The following is a 17,680-nucleotide window of genomic DNA, read 5'->3' as shown; positions in this document are numbered from 1 at the left end:
AAAAATACCAAAAAGTCAATCGCCCAAACAATTGCATTTGATTGTGATTTAGATTGATGTTGAAACACAAATCAATTAAGGTGGGCCTCATTTGCCCGCCCGAGGGAAAAAATCTGAACTTTTTTTCTTCCACTCGCAAAAACACTGCAATTTTTTCGAAAACCGCATTCCAAACATATAAGTCGGTGTAGCCAACATTCTAACGAAGACAATGATGTATAGCAATATATACGTTTTATATAAACTATTTGATTCTAGTACAAAATAAATGAAATTTTTAGAAAAATCGTCCATCAAAACTGGTCGCGACGACGACGACGACGACCAACCAAGCAGACACACACGGACACGGGTGGAAAGAGAGAACGAAAAATAACGGCAAAATTCGAATGATGTGCAATGCTGGCGAAAACAAAAGTTTCGGGATTATTATTTTACTGAGAATTATAAAGAGAATATTGGTAGAACCGACTTCTGAATAAACCGACCACATTGGAATCGGTTCCAGGGTCCCCGGGGAATCCGGATCATGGTCAAATGGGAGATGGATTGCAAAAATAGTTGTGCTTGAAAGTGAAGAAAAACAAGCTCAATTTTGAAAAAGAATAATCATGGCATAATTCAGAATGGTGTTTCACTATATTGGCCACTTTGTAATCGATTCCTGGTGTCCCCAGGTAATCCGGATCATGACCAAAAGGAAGAATTTTTGAAATATTTCTGCTTGCAAAATGGAGATAAACAATCTCAAATTTGAAAAAGAATAAACATGGCATTGGCCAGAAAGACGATTGTCCGTATTGGTCACTTTGTAATCGATTCCGGGTTTCCCCGGATAATCCGGATCATGGTCAAAAAGGAGATTCATTTAAAAAATAGTTGTACTTGAAAAATGGAGATAATAGATCTCAATTTCGGAAAAGAATAATTGTGACATTTTTCAGAATAGTGCTTGTCCGTATTGGCCACTTTGGAATCGATTCCATGTGTCCCCGGGGAATCCGGATCATGGTCAAATGGGAGATGGATTGCAAAAATAGTTGTGCTTGAAAATGGAGCTAAACAAACTCAATTTTGAAAAAGAATAATCATGGCATAATTCAGAATGGTGTTTCACTATATTGGCCACTTTGTAATCGATTCCTGGTGTCCCCGGGTAATCCGGATCATGACCAAAAGGAAGAATTTTTGAAATATTTCTGCTTGCAAAATGGAGATAAACAATCTCAATTATGAAAAAGAACAAACATGGCATTGGCCAGAAAGACGATTGTCCGTATTGGCCACTTTGGAATCGATTCCATGTGTCCCCGGGGAATCCGGAACATGGTCAGAATAGTGTTTGACCGTATTGGCCATTTTGGCATCGATTCCATGTGTCCCCGGGTAATCCGGATCATGACCAAAAGGAAGAATTTTTGAAATATTTCTGCTTGCAAAATGGAGATAAACAATCGCAATTTTGAAATAGAATAAACATGGCATTGGCCAGAAAGACGATTGTCCGTATTGGCATCGATTCCATGTGTCCCGGGGAATCGGATCATGGTCAAATAAGAGATTCATTTCAAAAATAGTTGTATTTGAAAAATGGAGATAAAAGATTTCAATTTCGGAAAAGACTAATGTGCCGTATTGGCCACTTTGGAATCGGTCCCAGTTTTCCTGAGAAATTTGAATCATGTTCAAACGTGAGATTTTTTACGAAAATAGGCGTGCCTACAAATCAGCATTATTTTTAAAAGGATTATAGAGGATTTTATCAGAATGGTGTATCAGGCACATTGAATATAATAATATATTTTCAGTGCAACTTTTACATCACAAATCATTTATTGTAAAGAATATAAGCCCTTTGTGATTTTTAACCAGGTGAATATTTTAAAATAATTTCCTTTTTCTAAAGTAATATTTAAAAAAATGGACGCACTTCCAAATGAACTTCAACCATTCTGCGTTATAATTCAAATATATGTTATCATATGATACATCTTGCATCATCATGATCCAGATTTCCAAGGGACACCTGGTACCAATTGCAAAGTAGCCAATATGGACAAACTCCATTCTGAAAATGCATCAATAATCCTTTGAGAAACTAATTTAGCGCCAATAATCTGCCAATTGCAAGCAGAACTATTTTCGCATAAAAATCTCCCATTTGCCCACTATCTTAAAAATGCCATCATATTCTCTTCAAAATTTAGATTGTTTCAAACACAACTGAGCAATTCTTTGAGATTTCGGTCATTCAATTTTTTGTATTTTTAATCCGACTGAAACTTTTTGGTGCCTTCGGATGCCCAAAGAAGCCATTTTGCATCATTAGTTTGTCTATATAATTTTCCATACAAATTTGGCAGCTATCCATACAAAAATGATATATGAAAATTCAAAAATCTGTACCTTTTGAAGTAATTTTTTGATCGATTTGGTGTCTTAGGCGAAGTTGCAGGTATGGATAAGGAATGTACTGAAAAAATTATACATGGTAAAAAACTGTTTTAATGGTTTTTAATTTTACTTTTTGTCACTAAAACTTGATTCGCAAAAACATTTCAAAAGGGCCAAAAATTCAATATAACGTAAGAAACGGGAAAACATGGGTACTAATTTTAAAAAATGAACAACTGCGACTATTTTCAAAACAGTTACTTCAAAATTACTATAACTTGAAAACGGTGCACTTTATCAAAATTACACTAAAGTACTTTTTCGATTTATTGAAAAAATCAGTATTGATTCAAAAATTCATAAGTTGGTCAAAGATTGTTTGCCCATACTGGAAATTTCTGAAAAGTGGGCAACATATCATAAAATTAAAAAAAAATAAAAAAAGTTTTTTTTTGCGAATCAAGTTTTAGTGACAAAAGTAAAATTAAAAACCATTAAAACAGTTTTTACCATGTATAATTTTTTCAGTACATTCCTTATCCATACCTGCAACTTCGCCGAAGACACCAAATCGATCAAAAATTACTTCAAAAGGTACAGATTTTTGAATTTTCATATATCATTTTTGTATGGATAGCTGCCAAATTTGTATGGAAAATTATATAGACAAACTAATGATGCAAAATGGCTTCTTTGGGCATCCGAAGGCACCAAAGAAGTTTCAGTCGGATTAAAAATACAAAAAAATTGAATGACCGAAATCTCAAAGAATTGCTCAGTTGTGTTTGAAACAATCTAAATTTTGAAGAGAATATGATGGCATTTTTAAGATAGTGGGCAAATGGGAGATTTTTATGCGAAAATAGTTCTGCTTGCAATTGGCAGATTATTGGCGCTAAATTAGTTTCTCAAAGGATTATTGATGCATTTTCAGAATGGAGTTTGTCCATATTGGCTACTTTGCAATTGGTACCAGGTGTCCCTTGGAAATCTGGATCATGATGATGCAAGATGTATCATATGATAACATATATTTGAATTATAACGCAGAATGGTTGAAGTTCATTTGGAAGTGCGTCCATATTACTTTAGAAAAAGGAAATTATTTTAAAATATTCACCTGGTTAAAAATCACATAGGGCTTATATTCTTTACAATAAATGATTTGTGATGTAAAAGTTGCACTGAAAATATATTATTATATTCAATGTGCCTGATACACCATTCTGATAAAGTTCTCTATAATCCTTTTAAAAATAATGCTGATTTGTAGGCACGCCTATTTTCGTAAAAAATCTCACGTTTGAACATGATTCAAATTTCTCAGGAAAACTGGGACCGATTCCAAAGTGGCCAATACGGCACATTAGTCTTTTCCGAAATTGAGATCTTTTATCTCCATTTTTCAAATACAACTATTTTTGAAATGAATCTCTTATTTGACCATGATCCGGATTCCCCGGGGACACATGGAATCGATGCCAATACGGACAATCGTCTTTCTGGCCAATGCCATGTTTATTCTATTTCAAAATTGCGATTGTTTATCTCCATTTTGCAAGCAGAAATATTTCAAAAATTCTTCCTTTTGGTCATGATCCGGATTACCCGGGGACACATGGAATCGATGCCAAAATGGCCAATACGGTCAAACACTATTCTGACCATGTTCCGGATTCCCCGGGGACACATGGAAACGATTCCAAAGTGGCCAATACGGACAATCGTCTTTCTGGCCAATGCCATGTTTGTTCTTTTTCATAATTGAGATTGTTTATCTCCATTTTGCAAGCAGAAATATTTCAAAAATTCTTCCTTTTGGTCATGATCCGGATTACCCGGGGACACCAGGAATCGATTACAAAGTGGCCAATATAGTGAAACACCATTCTGAATTATGCCATGATTATTCTTTTTCAAAATTGAGTTTGTTTAGCTCCATTTTCAAGCACAACTATTTTTGCAATCAATCTCCCATTTGACCATGATCCGATTCCACGGGGACACATGGAATCGATTCCAAAGTGGCCAATACGGACAAACACCAATCTGAAAAATGCCATCATATTCTCTTTAAAATTTAGATTGTTTTTCTACATTTTTCAAGCACAACTATTTTTGCAAAACGTTTTTCCTTTTGATCATGTTCCGGATTCCCCGGGACACATGGAATCGATGCCAAAATGGAAAATACGGACGAACACTATTCTAAAAAATGTCACAATTATTCTTTTCCGAAATTTATATTGTTTTCCGCCATTTTTCAAGCACAACTAATTTAGAAGCAAGTTTTCCCTTTTTACCACGTTCCGGATTCCCCGGGGACACATGGAATCGATGCCAAAATGGCCAATACGGACAAACACTACTCTGAAAAATGCCACAATTATTCTTTTCCGAATTTGATATTGTTTTCCGCCATTTTTCAAGCACAACTAATTTAGAAACAAGTTTTCCCTTTTTACCATGTTCCGGATTCCCCGGGGACACCTGGAATTGATGCCAAAATGGCCAATACGGACAAACACTATTCTAAAAAATGTCACAATTATTTTTCCGAAATTGAGATTTGTTATCTCCATTTTTCAAGTACAACTATTTTTGAAATAAATCTCCTTTTTGACCATGATCCGGATTATCCGGGGAAACCCGGAATCGATTACAAAGTGGTCAATACGGACAATCGTCTTTCTGGCCAATGCCATGTTTATTCTTTTTCAAATTTGAGATTGTTTATCTCCATTTTGCAAGCAGAAATATTTCAAAAATTCTTCCTTTTGGTCATGATCCGGATTACCTGGGGACACCAGGAATCGATTACAAAGTGGCCAATATAGTGAAACACCATTCTGAATTATGCCATGATTATTCTTTTTCAAAATTGAGTTTGTTTAGCTCCATTTTCAAGCACAACTATTTTTGCAATCAATCTCCCATTTGACCATGATCCGGATTCCACGGGGACACATGGAATCGATTCCAAAGTGGCCAATACGGACAAACACCAATCTGAAAAATGCCATCATATTCTCTTTAAAATTTAGATTGTTTTTCAACATTTTTCAAGCACAACTAATTTAGAAGCAAGTTTTTCCTTTTGATCATGTTCCGGATTCCCCGGGACACATGGAATCGATGCCAAAATGGAAAATACGGACGAACACTATTCTAAAAAATGTCACAATTATTCTTTTCCGAATTTGATATTGTTTTCCGCCATTTTTCAAGCTCAACTAATTTAGAAGCAAGTTTTCCCTTTTTACCACGTTCCGGATTCCCGGGGACACCTGGAATTGATGCCAAAATGGCCAATACGGACAAACACTATTCTAAAAAATGTCACAATTATTTTTCCGAAATTGAGATTTGTTATCTCCATTTTTCAAGTACAACTATTTTTGAAATAAATCTCCTTTTTGACCATGATCCGGATTATCCGGGGAAACCCGGAATCGATTACAAAGTGGTCAAAACGGACAATCGTCTTTCTGGCCAATGCCATGTTTATTCTTTTTCGAATTTGAGATTGTTTATCTCCATTTTGCAAGCAGAAATATTTCAAAAAATCTTCCTTTTGGTCATGATCCGGATTACCTGGGGACACCAGGAATCGATTACAAAGTGGCCAATATAGTGAAACACCATTCTGAATTATGCCATGATTATTCTTTTTCAAAATTGAGTTTGTTTAGCTCCATTTTCAAGCACAACTATTTTTGCAATCAATCTCCCATTTGACCATGATCCGGATTCCACGGGGACACATGGAATCGATTCCAAAGTGGCCAATACGGACAAACACCAATCTGAAAAATGCCATCATATTCTCTTTAAAATTTAGATTGTTTTTCTACATTTTTCAAGCACAACTATTTTTGCAAAACGTTTTTCCTTTTGATCATGTTCCGGATTCCCCGGGACACATGGAATCGATGCCAAAATGGAAAATACGGACGAACACTATTCTAAAAAATGTCACAATTATTCTTTTCCGAATTTGATATTGTTTTCCGCCATTTTTCAAGCTCAACTAATTTAGAAGCAAGTTTTCCTTTTACCACGTTCCGGATTCCCGGGGACACCTGGAATTGATGCCAAAATGGCCAATACGGACAAACACTATTCTAAAAAATGTCACAATTATTTTTCCGAAATTGAGATTTGTTATCTCCATTTTTCAAGTACAACTATTTTTGAAATAAATCTCCTTTTTGACCATGATCCGGATTATCCGGGGAAACCCGGAATCGATTACAAAGTGGTCAAAACGGACAATCGTCTTTCTGGCCAATGCCATGTTTATTCTTTTTCAAATTTGAGATTGTTTATCTCCATTTTGCAAGCAGAAATATTTCAAAAATCTTCCTTTTGGTCATGATCCGGATTACCTGGGGACACCAGGAATCGATTACAAAGTGGCCAATATAGTGAAACACCATTCTGAATTATGCCATGATTATTCTTTTTCAAAATTGAGTTTGTTTAGCTCCATTTTCAAGCACAACTATTTTTGCAATCAATCTCCCATTTGACCATGATCCGGATTCCACGGGGACACATGGAATCGATTCCAAAGTGGCCAATACGGACAAACACCAATCTGAAAAATGCCATCATATTCTCTTTAAAATCTAGATTGTTTTTCTACATTTTTCAAGCACAACTATTTTTGCAAAACGTTTTTCCTTTTGATCATGTTCCGGATTCCCCGGGACACATGGAATCGATGCCAAAATGGAAAATACGGACGAACACTATTCTAAAAAATGTCACAATTATTCTTTTCCGAATTTGATATTGTTTTCCGCCATTTTTCAAGCTCAACTAATTTAGAAGCAAGTTTTCCCTTTTTACCACGTTCCGGATTCCCCGGGGACACCTGGAATTGATGCCAAAATGGCCAATACGGACAAACACTATTCTAAAAAATGTCACAATTATTTTTCCGAAATTGAGATTTGTTATCTCCATTTTTCAAGTACAACTATTTTTGAAATAAATCTCCTTTTTGACCATGATCCGGATTATCCGGGGAAACCCGGAATCGATTACAAAGTGGTCAAAACGGACAATCGTCTTTCTGGCCAATGCCATGTTTATTCTTTTTCAAATTTGAGATTGTTTATCTCCATTTTGCAAGCAGAAATATTTCAAAAAATCTTCCTTTTGGTCATGATCCGGATTACCTGGGGACACCAGGAATCGATTACAAAGTGGCCAATATAGTGAAACACCATTCTGAATTATGCCATGATTATTCTTTTTCAAAATTGAGTTTGTTTAGCTCCATTTTCAAGCACAACTATTTTTGCAATCAATCTCCCATTTGACCATGATCCGGATTCCACGGGGACACATGGAATCGATTCCAAAGTGGCCAATACGGACAAACACCAATCTGAAAAATGCCATCATATTCTCTTTAAAATTTAGATTGTTTTTCTACATTTTTCAAGCACAACTATTTTTGCAAAACGTTTTTCCTTTTGATCATGTTCCGGATTCCCCGGGACACATGGAATCGATGCCAAAATGGAAAATACGGACGAACACTATTCTAAAAAATGTCACAATTATTCTTTTCCGAATTTGATATTGTTTTCCGCCATTTTTCAAGCTCAACTAATTTAGAAGCAAGTTTTCCCTTTTTACCACGTTCCGGATTCCCCGGGGACACCTGGAATTGATGCCAAAATGGCCAATACGGACAAACACTATTCTAAAAAATGTCACAATTATTTTTCCGAAATTGAGATTTGTTATCTCCATTTTTCAAGTACAACTATTTTTGAAATAAATCTCCTTTTGACCATGATCCGGATTATCCGGGAAACCCGGAATCGATTACAAAGTGGTCAAAACGGACAATCGTCTTTCTGGCCAATGCCATGTTTATTCTTTTTCAAATTTGAGATTGTTTATCTCCATTTTGCAAGCAGAAATATTTCAAAAAATCTTCCTTTTGGTCATGATCCGGATTACCTGGGGACACCAGGAATCAATAACAAAGTGGCCAATATAGTGAAACACCATTCTGAATTATGCCATGATTATTCTTTTTCAAAATTGAGTTTGTTTAGCTCCATTTTCAAGCACAACTATTTTTGCAATCAATCTCCCATTTGACCATGATCCGGATTCCACGGGGACACATGGAATCGATTCCAAAGTGGCCAATACGGACAAACACCAATCTGAAAAATGCCATCATATTCTCTTTAAAATTTAGATTGTTTTTCTACATTTTTCAAGCACAACTATTTTTGCAAAACGTTTTTCCTTTTGATCATGTTCCGGATTCCCCGGGACACATGGAATCGATGCCAAAATGGAAAATACGGACGAACACTATTCTAAAAAATGTCACAATTATTCTTTTCCGAATTTGATATTGTTTTCCGCCATTTTTCAAGCTCAACTAATTTAGAAGCAAGTTTTCCCTTTTACCACGTTCCGGATTCCCGGGGACACCTGGAATTGATGCCAAAATGGCCAATACGGACAAACACTATTCTAAAAATGTCACAATTATTTTTCCGAAATTGAGATTTGTTATCTCCATTTTTCAAGTACAACTATTTTTGAAATAAATCTCCTTTTGACCATGATCCGGATTATCCGGGAAACCCGGAATCGATTACAAAGTGGTCAAAACGGACAATCGTCTTTCTGGCCAATGCCATGTTTATTCTTTTTCAAATTTGAGATTGTTTATCTCCATTTTGCAAGCAGAAATATTTCAAAAATCTTCCTTTTGGTCATGATCCGGATTACCTGGGGACACCAGGAATCGATTACAAAGTGGCCAATATAGTGAAACACCATTCTGAATTATGCCATGATTATTCTTTTTCAAAATTGAGTTTGTTTAGCTCCATTTTCAAGCACAACTATTTTTGCAATCAATCTCCCATTTGACCATGATCCGGATTCCACGGGGACACATGGAATCGATTCCAAAGTGGCCAATACGGACAAACACCAATCTGAAAAATGCCATCATATTCTCTTTAAAATCTAGATTGTTTTTCTACATTTTTCAAGCACAACTATTTTTGCAAAACGTTTTTCCTTTTGATCATGTTCCGGATTCCCCGGGACACATGGAATCGATGCCAAAATGGAAAATACGGACGAACACTATTCTAAAAAATGTCACAATTATTCTTTTCCGAATTTGATATTGTTTTCCGCCATTTTTCAAGCTCAACTAATTTAGAAGCAAGTTTTCCCTTTTACCACGTTCCGGATTCCCGGGGACACCTGGAATTGATGCCAAAATGGCCAATACGGACAAACACTATTCTAAAAAATGTCACAATTATTTTTCCGAAATTGAGATTTGTTATCTCCATTTTTCAAGTACAACTATTTTTGAAATAAATCTCCTTTTTGACCATGATCCGGATTATCCGGGGAAACCCGGAATCGATTACAAAGTGGTCAAAACGGACAATCGTCTTTCTGGCCAATGCCATGTTTATTCTTTTTCAAATTTGAGATTGTTTATCTCCATTTTGCAAGCAGAAATATTTCAAAAATTCTTCCTTTTGGTCATGATCCGGATTACCTGGGGACACCAGGAATCGATTACAAAGTGGCCAATATAGTGAAACACCATTCTGAATTATGCCATGATTATTCTTTTTCAAAATTGAGCTTGTTTTTCTTCACTTTCAAGCACAACTATTTTTGCAATCCATCTCCCATTTGACCATGATCCGGATTCCCCGGGGACCCCTGGAACCGATTCCAATGTGGTCGGTTTATTCAGAAGTCGGTTCTACCAATATTCTCTTTATAATTCTCAGTAAAATAATAATCCCGAAACTTTTGTTTTCGCCAGCATTGCACATCATTCGAATTTTGCCGTTATTTTTCGTTCTCTCTTTCCACCCGTGTCCGTGTGTGTCTGCTTGGTTGGTCGTCGTCGTCGTCGTCGCGACCAGTTTTGATGGACGATTTTTCTAAAAATTTCATTTATTTTGTACTAGAATCAAATAGTTTATATAAAACGTATATATTGCTATACATCATTGTCTTCGTTAGAATGTTGGCTACACCGACTTATATGTTTGGAATGCGGTTTTCGAAAAAATTGCAGTGTTTTTGCGAGTGGAAGAAAAAAAGTTCAGATTTTTTCCCTCGGGCGGGCAAATGAGGCCCACCTTAAATATGATGTGGCTGCAGGGACCCGGGCTTTTAAAAATCAATCATTCATGCACACTGAGGAAAAAGAATGTGAGATTTTCATAAGTTTACTTCTTATTATGTGCTGCCTGATTTGAGTATCCACTAGCCTCTCGCGATTTTCATAGACAATCTTATGACCGTTACTTTAAATTCATATGGTAATAACTAAATTTTACTTATGTATTTGGTCTACTGTTGATAGACTATGGACTTCATAAGAAATCCTTATGGAATTCATCTGTAATTTTTCAATGATTTTCGCCTAAGATGCTAATGTGAATTTTTTTGACTTTTCAAGATGGCGAAAGGACGGATCGAGCAGATAATTTTGAACGCTCGCGGCTCCAAATCGCCCCGTAATTCGTTCCGGTAACTACTTCACAAAGCTGCCGCCGCCGCTATGAGTTTCTGATCGGACGAATACATTTTCTTATTTACCGCGACCTCCAAGGCTCAGGTAAGTTCTGTGGCGGGTGTTTCGTGGGTTTTGGTTCGAAGTTGAATATTTTGTTTTGGTATTTTAGGTAACATCAATGGCTGTTGGTTCCACCGGCGGCCATCCTCAGCATTCTCCAGAAGGATCCGCATCGGTGAGGACAGTTCCGAGCAGCGGTCGGAGGGGTTTAAGTTTGATTGACGCGGTCATGCCGAAGGTGTTGGCCATCCGGCAGAACATGCCGAATCACCCGCAAAAGACGATTAAACCCAGCCCGGGAGCATGTTGACAGCTCCCATACAAACTGAGCGTACCCCGTTTTGTTGGGCCAGTGGGCCCAAGATGGCGGCCTTCGATATTATCTAGCCAAACTTTTGAAAATGGCGAATAGTTTAAATAAATATAGTTTTTGCTTTGTTTTGTTTTAAAATGACAAAATAAGCATTCTGGAATAATTTTCTTGAAAAACTTGTTTAGAGATACGCCACGTTCAAATATTAGTCTAGAACAGTTGAAGTGAGCGTGCCGAAAAGCCGTTACGAAAAAAAAGTTTCCTATGCAAATTTTGAGTTGCGTATTCGATGGACGGACTCCGACAAGGCCCACTTGCCATCTGTCGGTGAATATGCGCAACTCACGAAAACTGTCATCTTAGGGTCCGATTGATTAAACCGGAGGCAGCAGAAACCAACGGGACGACGAGCAGCGGAGGAACAGTGGGGCGACCACGAATAAGAACGGAGAAAACATCTCCTCGAAGCAAAAATGAAATGAAGTTTTGGCTATATTACGATAATTAAAAAAAAACACGTTTAAAATTTAAAAAAAACTTTTGTTTTCATTCAATTAAAAATAAGAAAAAAATGGTATAAAAAACAATGTATGTTAATATGATCTCCATAAGCATTGTCATATATTCTGTACACAATTCCATCTATGAATGTCATAAAATAACTCAATGGAAATCTTAATGGAGCACTTCCATTCGAGCAGTTTTTGCTTTTTTCTACAATGTATTTCTTATGGAGCGAACTGTCAAAAACTGCTCGACTGCGGGTGCTCCATTGACGGCTTTGTCAAATTTCCCCTCCCAGTCATAAGAAAATCTTATGACATCCGAATAAAATCCTGATGTCGAAAGGTCATAAGACGTTCTTATGGATTTTGCCAGTACTTTTTCTGAGTGTGTGTTTGGGCACTTGAATAAAAAGTGTGGCGTTTTTTCAGTGTACGTCATTCAAGTACATTCTTGAATGACGTACACTGTTGATTGTTTTCGCTTCTTCCGGCTGTGAAAATTGCGCGCTTTGCAGATTAACGAATTTTAATTGTTTTGGTTTCCCGTTGTAATAAGTTCATAAACTACATAGTAATCAATTAGGGATTCATAATGTATTTATCAATTCTCTTCTTTCAGAATCCCTCCTTCCCGCTCGAATGGTCATCGATATCATCCGCGCTTCCGAGCTCCTCGCGCGCACCGGTCACATCATTCTGCCGGACAAACCCAGCGTCCCGCACCGGCTGGAGGCCGTTGTTCGCGGCGATCCCAACCCGTCCAAGATCGTCCAGGCGGTGCTGGTGCTCAACTTTAAACACTTCCGCCAAACGACGGTGGTGGCCGGTGGCCATGTTTGCTGGGTGAAAAATGAAAACGAAGTAGACGGTGCCCTGCAACAGCAATACACGGAGGTCAACCTGAATTTGCGCAAAAAGACGCTCAAGAACCCGATGCCGGAGGAACTGCGGCGGGTGTGCAGCGGGCTGCACAAGAAGGTTTGGTTGGGAGGAGGGTTGCAATTTTTGAAATTTTAACAGTTTATTTGATTTAGATCGCCAATGACCGAGTTTTGCTGCACTTTGTGTCGCGTGGTTTACCGGAACCGTCGGATGTTGGTCGGTTTGCTACCGGTAGAAGGGCGCGAACCGTTTCGGTCGAGGACATACACCGGTGGGTCGGTTCAAAGGTGCTGCTGGTGCTGGACTTTTCCAGGGCGGGACTGATGATTGAGACGTTGGGCGACGGGCGCAAGTTGCGCGAAGACACGATCATTATGGCCGCTTGCCGAAAGGATGAAGAGCTGAAGGCGTGTCCGAACGGTCCGGCGGATTTGTTTACGAGTTGTTTGACGACACCGCTGAAGATGGCGCTCAGATATCACCTGATCAAGTCTGGACCGATGCTGGGAATGAGTGACGAACGGTTGGTTGACGTTCCCGGGAGGTTGAGCCAACGGCCGACGATGAAGGGGGAGCTGAACTGGATCTTGACGGCTATTCTGGATGCAATCGCTTGGGATAGTTTTGATTCGGAGACGTTTGGACGGTTCTACCGGCAGGATGCTGTGATGGCAAGTCTATTTCGCAACTTTCTGTTGGCGGATCGCGTAATGCCTTTATTTGGAGCACATCCGATGACCTTTCCCGCGTTGAAGACTTGCGCGTATCATCATATATGGCAGCATTGGGACTACGTGCTGGATATGGCCTTTACCCAGCGTCAGGACCAGTTACAGTTTGGAAGCCCGGCTCAACCTTTCCCATTCTTCGAGCAGCAAATGAAGGCTTTTGAAGTGTGGCTTTCTGGTGGCGTCGTATCGCACCCGCAACAGCTTCCGATCATTTTGCAGACCCTTCTGTCACCGTCCTATCGAATGCGGGCCTTGGACCTGCTAGCAAAGTTTACTGCCGATGTCCCGAACGCCGTTGACATGTTTCTACAGCTGGACATGTTTCCGTACCTCGTCAAGATCATCAAGACCGGATTCAAAAGGTTCGCCTCTCCGTTGCTCAAAATTTGCACCAACGTTCTCGCCGTCGACCTCGGCTGCCGTGAGTTGCTCCAGATCGACCGGACGTGGCCGCACTTTCAGAAAACGTTCGACACATCCGATTTGAAGATGATCGCCAGCGACGAAGATCGTGCCAACGCGTTGTTCATTTTGGCGCGGCTGCTTCAGGGCCACCCGGAGGCTCAGCGCATCGCCCGAGAGCAAGGATTCGTTAAGGTTTGCATGAACCTCTTGTTGGCGGCGCCAAAAATTCGGCAGTGGAGTTTGCTTTGCTTGGGTTGCTTTTGGGATGACAACGTTGAGGGCAAGATGCATGCAGATTCGGCGCAAGCACACGAGCTGGTGCTGAAGGCGTTGGACGATGACGTGGCTGAGGTTCGCGCTGCAGCGGTTTGGGCCATGAGCACCTTCGTGACGGCAGATTTTGATTGGTCTATTCGTATGACTTGGAAAATTGCGGCCGAAATCAACAGTACGGTCCGGAAGCTGTATTTGGTGGCAATTCAGCAAGTCGTGCTTCATAAACTGGCAGAAATTAGAAAGTTGTTCGAAAATCAAGCCATGCAGGTTTCCTCACCAATTCTGAGGTTCTTGAATATCCTCAGGAAGGATCCTAATCCGTTCATCATAAAAATGGCTCAAGCTGTAGTCGATTTTGCGAAATCTGAGCCACAACCAGAGCATCTTCCATTGTCAAGCTATTCGTCATACTTCTTGGAACAATCTGTAACTAAATTCAACGAAAGAACCAATCGTGTCCTTGCAGAAGCCAGGCTGGACAACACCAAGCGTGGCAACACGTGGAATGGACGATCAAAAAGCAAGCAATTTAGTCTTCAGAAAGACTCGTCCATGAAGTTTAGACACCCTCCACAGCACCTCGCTCTCAACCCCTGTGAAGACTCCCTCGTTCTAGCCACCGGATCGCTCCTACTCTGGAAAAGCCTCAACTCCAACAACGAACTCACGTGGCATGTGGAAAACGTCCCAACAAACACCACCGTAACATCCCTGCAGTTCATCACCACATCCCACGAAACCCCTATCCTGGCTGGCTACAGCGACGGCACCGTCCGGCTGTGGCACACGACCCGCCAAACGTCCCCACTGGTATCGTTTCGAGCACGCGACGAACCATTCCCCACCAACCTTCACCTCGGTTGGCAACGCCATGCCGAGCGAATCGTTGCCGCTGGCGAGCACACTCAACTGTGGGACATTCGGGCGGAACGCAAGATAGCGGATCTTCCATCCGGATGTGACCTTCCGGTGACGTCCGTCACCTGCAGCACCACGGATTCCTCGTTCGCCCTGGGATACCGCGACGGTCACTCGCGCATCTTTGACGTGCGACTGCCGGAGGTCTGTATCAGCGTCATCCCGGCACATCGTGCCGGCCAAGCGGCCGTAGCCAGCAGCATTCGTGGCGAAGACTCGTCACTCGCCGTCTGTCTTGAAGGTGGCGCATTCTGTCGGATTGACCGACGCTACCCGGAGAGACCGCTGACCAGTTGGCAGGTGGACCGAGAGTCGTCGCTTGCCGCCATTCATCCAACTGCACCGCTGGTAGGGTTCGGCGGTGCGCGTGGAGTTTGCCTGTACAATGTGGACGGCGAAGTGCAGAGTAAGCTCAAGATGGGACATGCAGCAACGGCGATGGCCTTTCACCAGGACCAGATTCAGTTGATTGTGGGTGGAGGCGATGGAAAGGTTTCACTTTACTCGAATCGGAAGAATACACTTTGGTGAGTAGACTGGACATTCGGTAGTTGAAATCTGTCGAAATCTGAAGAATGTTGGCCTTTTTTTAATTTTCTAGATTGCAACAACGTGGATGCTCTGAAGAACATCGGTCGTTATTTCTTGTAAGTAAAATCCTAAGTTCATTAATCTGACCTAATTTTCGTTTTCGTTTTTCATGAAACAAAGGTTTAAACTACTTGACTTTTGATGACCACACTTTTTTGTTGAAACTTGATACAACATCTCAATAAAATTTGTATGGGAACAGTTAAACAATATTTTTTAACAAGGCGTAACTTCGAATTCACAAAATCAAGATATCAGCAATTTCTTCAAAGACTTCATGAAATATGTCTGGATAAAGTAGAGTGAGCAGTTGGTAACAAATTCCTTTTAAAACGGCAACACTTAAAAGTCTACCTATCCATCGATGGTAGTACCTTCTTCCAGCAAAGCCTCCTCTACATCTGGAGATCGACCATAATCGACGTCAAAAACTACCGTTGCAAGGACATCGACTCGAACCACTACCTGGTGGTGGCAAAACTACCCCAACGCCTGTCCGAAGTCAACAAGATGAGGCCGCTACCCAGTACGTACGGAAACTCGAAGCTGCGTTGCGAACAAGGAGTCGTACAACAGTTGCGAAAACAGCAAACCCATCTCTTCCGAGATAAGAAGCGCCACCTTTAAAATTTGGAGTGCCAGGACATGGAACAGTAGGGTGTAATATCAAAATCGATTTTCCAGCACAGCAATTTTTCAGTTCCTTTTGGGGTCCTGAGCAACTCCCCAAAGTTTGAGAAAGATTGGTTAAATCCTCACATTGCGCAAAGCGATTCAATTTTCCATATAAATTTGTATGGGAAAAACCATGGAGCGGCCGTGGCTGACTGGTTACGGTGTTCGCTTTGTAAGCGAATGGTCCTGGGTTCGATTCCCATCTGCTCCCAACGAGAAATTATAGGAAATATAAATCTTGAAACTCTGAACATGAACGAAAAATCAAAGTCGCTCGAGTTGGGGTTCGATCCCCCGTCCTTTAGATTGGTAAGCAAAAATGCTAACCACTAGGCCATCGCGACTTGGTTGGTAGACTATGACTGGAATTAGGAATACTGTTACTGTTACTATATACGCGCTGGGTCCTTGTCCATTTGACAAGGGTTCGGAAGTTCTAAATAACGTTTGAATCCGATTGATGCAAACGTTCTTCAGGGCGGGGCTTGTCGACTCAAGCTGAGGGACCTCGCGCTCGGCTAGCCAGCGTAGAAATGGGTCACCGAAGCTCGGCAGAGCTAACACCTTCCAAATGCCTATGCGAGTTATTTGCATGTATAGAATGTAGATCTAAAAATACATGGAAACAACTCAATTTGTAAGAAGCGACCGCGTGGTCCCGTTTGGTTGGTTGCACACACACGCACACACACACAAATTTGTATGGGAAAAACCATTTTTTTGGATTTTGATATTTATAAAATCCACGTATCACGCTGTACTAAAACCGGATTCATATTCGTATGCTCTGGAAGGTGCTCTACAACTTTCCCGAAGAGAGTATGGTGCTAGCTTGTCCCTGAAAGAAGATACAGCGTCCTCAAAACTCGTCTAAAACGTGATTTTCGAGCAAAAAACACGTTTTAGACGAGTTTTGAACACGCTGTATCTTTTTATAGGAGCAAGTTAGCACCATACTCTCTTCGGGAAAGTTGTAGAGCATCTTTCAGAGTATTGGAATATGAATCCGGTTTAAGTACAGCGTGATGTGTGAAATTTATAAATATCAAAATCCAAAAAAATGGTTTTCCCCATACAAATTCCAATAGAAAATTGGATCGCTTTGCGCAAAGTGAGGACTAAACCAATCATTCCCAAACTTTGGGGAGTTGTTTAGGACCCCAAAAGGAACTAAAAAGTTGCTGTGCTCATTAGATTTGGACAATTTTATTTTTTTCCATACAACCATATTACACCCTAATGGAACAGCTGTATCGCTAAAATGAAACGCGTAAGTTCTACCTGCAAGAAACTCAATCAATCCCGGAAAGGCTTCATGCCGCGAGCCGAAATGTGCCGGAGTAAGGACGGGGGAATCCTAACGGACGAGCGTGAGGTGATC

At 40.2% G+C, this 17,680-nt stretch overlaps 1 protein-coding gene across 1 annotated transcript; it reads left to right on the top strand.

The window, feature by feature from the left end:
* Nucleotides 1-12,447: 12,447 nt before the first annotated feature.
* LOC6041991 (regulatory-associated protein of mTOR) lies at nt 12,448-15,822 on the top strand. The gene is made up of 4 exons (XM_038265937.1): nt 12,448-12,799; nt 12,856-15,560; nt 15,635-15,680; nt 15,745-15,822. Coding segments are annotated over exons 1-3 (3,045 nt in total). The 5' UTR covers nt 12,448-12,460; the 3' UTR covers nt 15,636-15,680; nt 15,745-15,822.
* Nucleotides 15,823-17,680: the final 1,858 nt, after the last annotated feature.

This window comes from Culex quinquefasciatus, chromosome 3 (assembly GCF_015732765.1).
Source record: "Culex quinquefasciatus strain JHB chromosome 3, VPISU_Cqui_1.0_pri_paternal, whole genome shotgun sequence".
NCBI classification, from domain to species: Eukaryota; Metazoa; Arthropoda; class Insecta; order Diptera; family Culicidae; genus Culex; species Culex quinquefasciatus.
This window is presented reverse-complemented; position numbering and strand designations above follow the sequence as displayed.

What these genes read in the sequence shown, in the direction of transcription:
- LOC6041991 (XM_038265937.1), top strand. Translation starts at nt 12,461, where the DNA reads ATGGTCATCGATATCATCCGCGCTTCCGAGCTCCTCGCGCGCACCGGT. An exon ending in GCAGCGGGCTGCACAAGAAG is followed by an intron (nt 12,800 to 12,855) that starts GTTTGGTTGGGA and finishes TATTTGATTTAG; the next exon opens with ATCGCCAATGACCGAGTTTT.